General features: G+C 43.1%; 1 protein-coding gene across 1 annotated transcript in view; it reads right to left on the bottom strand.

Moving 5' to 3' along the window:
- The window catches only part of KATNAL2 (katanin p60 subunit A-like 2), a 47,043-nt gene that overhangs the window by 34,539 nt on the left and 2,224 nt on the right, over positions 1–10,280 (bottom strand). Inside the window, exons 2-6 of the mRNA XM_008592120.1 lie at positions 10,193–10,235; positions 6,294–6,411; positions 5,016–5,111; positions 1,572–1,670; positions 1,285–1,362 (exon numbers count right to left, since the gene is read on the bottom strand). Of these exons, the coding sequence (XP_008590342.1) occupies positions 1,285–1,362; positions 1,572–1,670; positions 5,016–5,111; positions 6,294–6,411; positions 10,193–10,235 (434 nt within the window). The remainder of the gene's footprint in view (positions 1–1,284; positions 1,363–1,571; positions 1,671–5,015; positions 5,112–6,293; positions 6,412–10,192; positions 10,236–10,280) is intronic.

Here is a 10,280-nt window from a genome sequence, read left to right as displayed (position 1 = left end):
GTAAAAACCTTAGAGTGGTCTCACTATCTTCATTTCTTTGGTATCCATCCAGCTTTCTGTCATGAGGAAAAGCTACTCACAAGCCATTCGATGATTCCGTCCCCGATAATGCTTTTCAAAGGCTCCTGGTCTCCTGCAGGCCAGTCTCAGCTCTGGGTGCTGTGCAGACACCCTTCCTCAGGAAGCCCGCCTCTCTCTCCAGCCCCATTCCCCACCGTTCTCTGCTTCTTACTTTGCTCACCAGAAACATGCACAAACTATGCAATTTCACATGGATGTGCCTTTGCCCAAAACTGCTCCCACCCTCCCTCTTTCTCTCTTTTTCACAAGGCTGTTTCCTGTGTATCTTCTTCCCTAACACCTTCCCCACCCTTTGGCAAGAAATACCCCTCCTTCATGCTTTCAAAATGCAACTTGCCCATGGGACAAGAAACTCTTGTGGGCAAGGACTGTGTCTGATTTGTTCACTTTGTGTTTCCACCCCCAGAACATGCCTGACACATGAGAGGTGCAGGAAACACCTGCTGAACTGAACAGCAATAGCTGAGGAACCCTTAGTTATTCAGAGAAGCTGTCCATTTTTGAAGATCATTTGAAACATCTCTCCTACTTTGCCTAGGTTTCAATCTTCAAATAAATATGAGATCATTAGAAATATGAAAAGTATCCTACAACTAAATTTATTCTATTCCCAACAAACTTGCCCCAAATCACACAACTAGAAAGAAGATATAGAAATCAAATTTAGGTCAACTGATTACAAAGCCTGTGTTGTTAACCATTAGACTTCACTGCCTTTAGATTCTGGAGTACAAGCGTGAAAAATTGGTAGTCTGGATGGTAAAATTTTTCCTACTAATCTTGTTTTTCATAGAAATTTTCAATTATGAGATCGCCAGACTCCTGACATCTCTATTTCTAGGCTTTGATTTTTTAAACAAGATGCAGACATACTCTTTCTTTCTCTAAGAGGCTTTTTTTTCTTTGACTCTTGGCTCCACCATAAAACCTTTCACCTGTCCCTTCCTTTCTATGTCTTTTTCTCTTTTGGTTTTTCTTGGCCTCTATAGTGAGATGGTGGGCTTTTTATATTGTAATTTTATGATTCTATAATTTATTTATCATGCATTATTGTGCCTCTAAACAATATGAGTGCCTTCGCAAGTGGGGGCACTTTATAAATAAATGATCATATTTATTGTTATTAATAAAAGCAGCAGCCCACAATGCTCCAGGAGCCCCAGTCCCCCTCCGTAAATTTGTGAATTGAATATCAGATCTTACCCGGCTCACCACGGCTGCCAATTCTCGCATCTCACTGTTCATGCCAATAAATGCACTCAGAGGTTTCAGCAATCGTTCCTGATGATGGGAGCAGAAAGGCTCACATTACAATATTGCTTCATAATTTAGATAGAAAAACAGGGCATGGATCTCGGTAAAATAAACGGTGGCAGGTTGACATGACCTTTGACTTGACCTCAAGGTTTCACTGTACTCAAAATTATATTTCTAAAGTTCATCTGGATTTCAGCAGTTCAAAAGATGAATGTCACATTTTAGCCACTTACCGAGGGGTCTGGGTTACAGTCAAAGGTGTTCAAGGTAGGTTCACCGGTTTCTCCTTTGATAGCATCTGTGAGCAGCCCTCGGAAGTCAATAGTTGGGCCCTGAAAGAGAGGAATGGTTATTTTTGCCATTAAAACATGAGAGAAGACTATCCTTAGTAGCTCAGCCTCATTCAGTAAAGGCACATTTATATATACCCTGGTATGTACAGCAAACTTAAAGTTAAGTGTTAAAAAGAAACTGCCCTAATATTGAATATGTTGGTGTCATTTAAAATTTTTTTTAAATAAATTCTTCAGAATGCAGTTGATTTGAATAAAAATTCACGAGCATTTCTCAGTTCCTGTCATATACCATCTTCTTACCCTATATAGTCTCAACCTTTTAAAACATTATGGGCACAGGAAGAACTCACTGGCACAAGAGTAGTGAAAGTTTTCCCGTCTACTGAGTATAATGTGCATTCACAACTCAGTAGAGTGTCAGCTACAAAACAGGAGTGCAAGGCATTCGTGAAGAGTATTCCTAATTCTTATAATACCTCTGCTAGTCAGGAGTAGCATCCTAGTTTCACAGATGTGGAAGTAAGGCCAGAGAAGTTAAGTGATTTGCCCAGGGCCACACAACTAACAAGCGACTTAAGGTCAGGATTCAAATCCAGATATTTGTCTCCCAAACCTGTATTCTTCCAGTGCCACCCTGTCTCCCCTACAGGCAGAAAGGAAAAAGCAAGGATGCATGCAAAAACCGATAACAATAGTAGCTCACATTTACTGAACATTTATTAGGTGCTAGGCACTGTACTGAGGCTCTCCTTTCATTATGACATTTAAAGTGGGCACCATGAGAAAATGAGACTTGGGGAGATTTTAAACAAATTGCTCAGAGTTACGCAGATGGAAAGCATGTGAGCCAGGGTGTGAACCTAAGAAGGCTGACTCCCTTAAGAACAGCACATCTACTAAATTTCAGGGGGGCTAGGGAATCCCGAAGCTAGGGTTCCTTGCATGGCAATAGAGATTTTAAACAAATTGCTCAGAGTTACGCAGATGGAAAGCATGTGAGCCAGGGTGTGAACCTAAGAAGGCTGACTCCCTTAAGAACAACACATCTACTAAATTTCAGGGGGGCTAGGGAATCCCGAAGCTAGGGTTCCTTGCATGGCAATGATAGACACATTTTGGAAATCAGCCCCTGGCCATACACCCTCATTCAGTGTATAAACATTGAAATGCTAGGGAGAAAACCATCTACATTTTACCCTGAAGACATTTCTGCTGGAAAGAGACTTGATAGCCAGACCATTTCAAAGATTAAGTGCTGGGTTAAATAGTCCTTTCATTGAGATCCAATCAGAAATATCCATTCATACCACTGTAAGGCTCTACAAGAGATACAAAATGCCACAAAATAGCTAGGCACAAAAGTGGACTGAAAACATGTCAAAAGCAGAGAAGGGGAACAAGGAAATATTTTTCCATGGGAGGCACTGATTCAAATGGTATCATCTCTAGCAATTACCCATATAATTGAGACCCTGCAAGGGAGCCAGTTCAGGCCAATGAGATAGCTCCCGTTGACTTCCAGGGACAAGGAAATATTTTTCCATGGGAGGCACTGATTCAAATGGTATCATCTCTAGCAATTACCCATATCATTGAGACCCTGCAAGGGAGCCAGTTCAGGCCAATGAGATAGCTCCCGTTGACTTCCAGGGAGATGCTCCCAGCTACCCCTCCAAAGTCACACACACAGAGTTCAGTTTGCCTGGGAAGAGCTGACCCTAGCTAAGTCAGCAGTTCCATAGTTTGAGAACTTGATCAGAAAAAGAAAGAAGACTCCTAGATAACTACAACCCTTTCTGTGTCTGGCTTATTTCACTTAACATAATTTTCTCCAAGCTCATCCATGTTGCTAAAAATGGCAGAATTTCATTCTTTTTTATGGCTGAGTAGTATTCCACTGTGTATATAGACCACATTTTCCTTATCCAGTCATCTGTTGGTGGACATTTAGGTTGGTTCCATTTCTTGGCTATTGTATATAGAGCTGCGATGAACATGGGAGTGCGGGTATCGCTTTGACGTGATGATTTCCATTCCTTCGGGTATATACTCAGAAGTGGGATTGCTGGATTGTGTGGTAGTTCTATCTGTAGTTGTTTGAGAAACCTCCATACTATTTTCCATAATGGTTATACTAATTTACAGTCCCACCCACAGTGTGGAAGAGTTCCCTTTTCTCCACATCCTGCCAGAATTTGTTGTTCTCAGTCTTTTTGAATAAGCCAGGCATAGAAAGAGAATGCATGTCTTCACTCATAAGTGGGAACTAAGAAAGAAAGAAAGAAAGAAAGAAAGAGAGAGAGAGAGAGAAAGGAAAAGAAAGCAAGAAAGAGAGAGAGAGAGAGGAAGAAAGACTATAACAATATGTTGAACTTTCAGAAGGAGAGAAAGAAAGAAAGAAAGAGAGAGAGAGAGAGGAAGAAAGACTATAACAATATGTTGAACTTTCAGAAGGAGAGAACAGATCTATGTTTACTAGATTTGGGGGGGTGTCTAGGGAGAAATTGGTTAAAGGACACAAAGAATAATTATGATTTATAATGATGAACACAATAATATTGATTTGATCATCACATATTGTACACAAATACTGATAGTCAACTCTGTATCCTATAAATAAGTATAATCAATTATGTTCCGATTTAAAAATGTTTAATACATCTGCCTTGAAAGAAGTGAAAAAAATGAAATAAAAAGGCAATAAAAAGAAGAACTACAACCCTGAAGGGTATGATCAAGAGAAATATGGTGATTTTCCTTTCCAAATTACATGTTTCAACCTACTTTTTGATTACATCCATCCAATCTGGGTCTTTTTTGTCTAAGAAAATATTATTTACAAATCTGGACATGAAATTCATTATGAAAAGGGTAGAAATATCTACCAAGGGCAAGATCAGCCCTGCACCAACTAAGGTTTCATGGTTCACATGAAATTACACACAAACCTGGAACCGTACCTCCCGGGAGGAAGGTGGCACCACTCGTCAGCTACTACTGACAGGGCAGAGAAGAACAAGGACGGGGCCACAGCTCATTAACTGATGCAGGACAGTCATGCCGATGTTTATCATCTTAATCACAGGATTGTCAAGCTGAAAGGAATGTCAGGCACCACCTCTTCCAACCCCTTACTTTACAAATGAAGAAACTGAGCTCCTTTGAGATAGGGCAGTTTATTCCAGACCATCCATCTAGAAGGGAGATTCCAGATCAGAACCCGTTTTCTGGTCCCCACACAGTGCTTTTCCCAGTTTATCTCACAGCCAATCTTCCATCATTGCATTTGAACTTGCCTGTTTGACAAAAATAATGTGTTCTATTTTCATTTTTAAGAAGAGAATTCCCCCTTACAGTGTTAGCTTCATGAGTTCCACTCACTCTACGTAGGTGGGTGTTTTCCTCTCCATTGTCTTTGTTGATTCTTGATATATTTAAGCCAAAGTCAGCACTCTCCATGCGAGGGTTGACAACCTCCTGAAGGAAGAGGAAGACAACGAGAAATCAGCTGCAGAAAGTGACTGAGGGATGCTGGTTGGAACTGCCTACTCCATCATGCAAAATCAATTGCTGGCTATCATTCCGTAAATGGGGAACCCCCTGTGTAATTTGGCCACTTTTTACAGACCCGACGAGATGAATTAACTATCCACCCCATGCCCTGTGGAAGGAGCTGTCTCTGGAAGGCTGAGAAGACACGAGGCCATGGGCTCCGAGCAGCTTTTCCAATGGAGGAAACAGCTGTGCTGCAACCCACCCCTACTTGCTGGCTTGTCTCTTCTCCTGTTACCAGAGGTGTCTGCAGCCAGGGGTGGCTGAGTTTGGAGATGCATCAAAGTCAAGCAGCCTCCTGTGGGTTTCATCCCACACCACCATCACCTCCTTCCCACCCGAGTCAGGCTGCAATGGCCAGAACCATGCAACCTCCTTGAGGGTGAGAGACTCCTTGTGACCACTTGAATTTCGTGATTATTCCTTTCCATCCTGCCAGGCACTGTCGGCATTAATTTTTCCCATTCTTTTCCTCAGTTTCTATTAGTCTTTCTTTTGAAACCTGGAATATATTGTCCTAAACAGGAAGGTTCTGGACATGGATCTCCTGAGTCAGGACATTGGTTTCACTTGCCTGGTGGCCTCCCTCCTGTTGCTGCCCTGCTCCTCCCCCAGCTGGTCCAGGTGGAGGTCTGGGGTGGGGACAAACCATGCACACTTTGGAGAGGCCCAGTGGAAACTCTGAGATTCGGCCACACCTGAGACTATCCCTGGCCTACTCTTAGGAACCCAGGGATATGCTTTGGGACAGGAAGACTGGCCACATACAGTTACTTCAGATGGAGGACTGAGCTCTGCAGCAACCAGGCCCTCCTGCTGTGACTGCCCTCACCCCTGCCCCACCCCTCTGGGGACCATCACCCCGCTCTTAGAGCAGGGGAAAGGTTGGGGGAGAAAGAATTCTTCTGCTCAAATTAAGAAATGTTAGGAAATCTAGGGATTTATCTGTGGTTATAATTCAGCATACTAGAAGAAAATCTACACAGCAATGGAAATCGCACAGCAATGGAAAAACACTTTCTCAAAAAATAAATAAGCTTGACTTTTTCTTGGGGCTATTTCTCAGCCTACTGTGATGTTACGACCATCAAGCAAAGTCATCCTGACCTGTTTAGGAAGCTCCGTATTGAGAGATTTGGTGTCCCCTGTCTTCGCTGCTGTGGTTTTGGACCGTGGCCTCTGCTGACTGATCTTGGGAAGATTTTGACAACTGTCGCTCATCATCCTAAGGGAAGGACAAAAGACCTTGGAGGAAATTATTCTAACCACTTAATTTGAGGTAAATAAACAACTAGTGTAGCACACTTAAAGAAACTTGCATGGAAGGAGGGTGGATGGCCACTTGTGCCACCCACCTGCCTTGTCCATACTGGCCATGACCCACTCCAGTCTACCCGCTGGGTTCCTCCAAGACTGGAGGCCCCCAGGAGAAGGGTATGGGGAGGGAAAAGTCATCCCACTGAAATGAAGAAACATTAGGAAATTAGGGATTTGTCTGTGGTTTTAATCCAGCATACTGGATGTACCCTGCCTATTCAAAATACCCCTCAGCATGTTATATGCAATACACATCAAAGCAGCTGTGGAAGGAAAGCAAACCATACCTCATTTCTGTCATCACAGATCATTTATATTTACAACATTTTCATCAAACATTGTTCACTTCAGGCAAAACAAATTAACAGGCTGGAAGTCGGAACTAGTAGCTAACTCTGGTGAAGATGGGGTGCATTGATGGGAAGGGACAAAGGGAGCCTGCTGGCGGGCACCAAGCGGTGGTGGTTATGTGTGCTCTGCTGTATATATGTTGTACATCATTAGAAGGTAAAATAAACTCGTTCACGACATCCTCATATTTAGACGTGAAATTCAATATTGGAATATCTGCATTTTTCGATAGGAGATGACCTACAGAGAGAGGCAGGACTTGCTTGGGGGCCAGAGCACAAACTTGCCCATCATCCACTGTTCATTTCTCTCAGCTCTTTCATCCCTACGTGGGAGGTGCATTTGCAGGAAGTTTGCTAGAAGTATTTCTGCACATGTTCTAAGTGATCTCAGAGAGCTGCTGTTCCAACTCCATTTCTTTGTAAGAAAGAAAAAGTTGTTCACATCTAATACAAATGTGTAGTTATTTGTCCAGCAAGATCACCATGTCAACAATACCACCAATGTCCATACTCAGTGACCCCAGTGTTGGGCCCACAGGGGTGAGCATAAGGAGAAGTGGACACTGACAGTCCTTAATGCATCTTTTCTCATCTCTAAACTGAGAAGGAGAAGGTCTGTCTCTCAGGCCTCTTGCTGGCATAAAAATGAAATATCTATGAAGTGAATACCAAATAGTTTACAAACAAACCCTTATTAATAGTGTTGATTTAAATGAATTTAATGTGTATATATAGTTAAACTTGCGTCAACATCCTTGTGGCACTGGCAGGGAACTGGGACACTATTTTCCCACTTTGATTTCCCATTGGATGTAACTGACCCACAAAATCTGCTTTAACACAACCAAAGACAAGAGCACTCACGTGCAAAGCCATGCAATTCATTTTCAATCAAAATTGAAAAAAATTCTTCTGAATATAAAACCACATTCACTCAGCTTTAACTGTACCGACCTGTCCTAGGTGTGCCCTGTGGAATTCCGCAGAGAAGGCCCAATCCTCCTTTAGAAGGTGAAGACTTCTACTGTGCTGTTCTAAGAACCCCCCCTCCAGGTCCCTTGTTCAAGCTAAATATCTCCAGTTGCTCCAGTCACTCCTAAAGTGACCTGGCTCCCAGATTCTTCCTCATCCTGGTCACCTTCCCTTTGTCTACTGTCTTTTGAACGAATAGAGTGGCCTCCTATGTTTTGGACACTGGATTTCTATTGACAAGGCCTGAGGCTACATTAGCAATCACACCACACTGTTGACTCAGGTGTAATCACCTGCAGTTAACTCAGACTTTCAGGTCTCTGATTTTGTAATGGGGAAGCTATTTGTTGTGACTCTTTCATTAGAGTTTATCCTATCAAATTTCATCTTATTACTTTGGGCTTATCTCCCAAATTATCAAGACCTTTTGAGACCCTAATCTGTCATCCATCACATTAGATAGCCTTTCCTCCTTTTGAGGTCATCAGCGAATCTGTAAACTGGGAGCATGCTCTCTGGTGTGAGCTGCAAGATTAAGAAAAGACGCAGTGATTTGTTAATAGCCAGCCTCATGGCCCAACCTCTCATTTACACTAACTATCTTTGAGAATAAAATTGTACACAGAACGGCTATTCATTACTTTCCTAATTATCCTCCCTGACTCTAACCATTTGCTCTCCAACCTTTATCCTTGCAATGTACAAACACCTACTCGGAGAAGAGCTGAAGGGACCCCGAGCTGTCAAACGTGCCACCATGCCCATCCCTAAAGGGAAACCAAGCACTCCAGTGAAATCCACTTGCAGAATGTTTGCCAGGTAAAGAATGCTGAGAAAGTTCTAGGCATGAATGTGTGGCTGAGAAATAATCAGAAGCCAAACGCATCCCAAAGCTGGCCTCTTAAAATGCTCCTCGCTGTTTGTATTCCCAAGTAGTTAACGTTTATTACTAGAGTCTGACTAGCTTTATGGAAACTATAAATAAAGGAATAACACTAGTGTCAAAACAATAAAACTGTCCCTAAAGAAGAGCACAAAGCAGAAACAGCCTTAGGCAGAGTGTTACTACTAGTGTCATCATGAAGTTCGCAGGGGCTCCATGACCAATTTTACAAGCTATGCCAAACAGCCCTGGGAGGAGTCCTGGTCTCTTCTTAGGCCATAGAGGAGGAAACTGGATTCACAAGAGCAGGGGACATAGTGGGGGTATACAGAATTCACACCTCCTGAGTGCCCAGTAAGTTGCTTTTGATCACAATCTCAGTTTTCTTTTTCAATCACATTTTAAGATTTTAAAAATTTTGCTCACTGCCCGAATGGTTGTGTGGCCCCTAAAAGAACCCCATTTAAACTCTTTCCTGAGGTGTAGGCTTTATTATAATAGCAAAAATCCACAGCCCGTGATGCCCCAAAAGCTGGCCAGCCCTTAGTAGCAGCACCGTGGTGCTCCTGGGCATGTAAGAATAGGTTATGGAAATGGGGGTGTGGGCTGGGAGAGGTAAGAGAGGAATGGGGAAGACACTGAGGTAAGAGTGGGGGCCTCGTGGGAGAATGAGGGGTGCACACCAGATGCAAATGAGATTCAGATGTGGGAAGCTGGGAAAGGGATATAAGCTGCATGTGAGAAAAGGAGGGACACAGAAGGACAGGGGCACACAGGCCGGAAGTGGGGAAGGCAGAAGCTCCACCCTCCTGGCTCACAATATAAGCTGCATGTGAGAAAAGGAGGGACACAGGAGAAGGACAGGGGCACACAGGCCGGAAGTGGGGAAGGCAGAAGCTCCACCCTCCTGGCTCACTGATGATCGTCAGACAGGTCAAGACATGCAATCAGGGAGGGCACTAAGAAATCAATTAAACAATTCACAAAGGAAGAATAATATTTCCTGGGTGCTCACTATGTGCTAGGAACTCACTATGTGTCAGAAACCTGCTCCATGCTTGTAAATGGCAGAGCCAGGAATTGAACCTGGGTCTTAAATAATATTTCCTGGGTGCTCACTATGTGCTAAGAACTCATTATGTGTCAGAAACCTGCTCCATGCTTGTAAATGGCAGAGCCAGGAATTGAACCTGGGTCTTTTAACATCTGAGGTCCATATTTTTCGTATCATGTGGCCTAGAAAGACAGCGCATTACTGGATAAAATAATTTGCAGTAAAACCGGGAAAACCAACAAACATTGGCCAAGTCCTGGACAGCTGTAACACGAGGGGAATCCATGACTGGGCCCACCGAGGTCACATGACTACAGCCTAGTATTGCTGGTCGACAGCCATGCAGCTGCACTGGAGAATCTTCTGGAAAGGGATTCCACAAACTCCTAGAGTTGACTTGGTCAAGATGAATTACGATTCACTTTACCTTCTGTTCTTCCCTCCACTTCTCTGCGGTAAATTATTTTCTCCTGTGGCAAAACAAATAATTGGGAGGAAAAGAAAAGAATTTAATT

This window comes from Galeopterus variegatus, unplaced genomic scaffold (genome assembly GCF_000696425.1).
Source record: "Galeopterus variegatus unplaced genomic scaffold, G_variegatus-3.0.2 Scaffold7604, whole genome shotgun sequence".
Lineage (NCBI taxonomy): Eukaryota > Metazoa > Chordata > Mammalia > Dermoptera > Cynocephalidae > Galeopterus > Galeopterus variegatus.
Note: the sequence above shows the minus strand (reverse complement) of the source record. Positions and strands in the feature narration are given on the sequence as shown.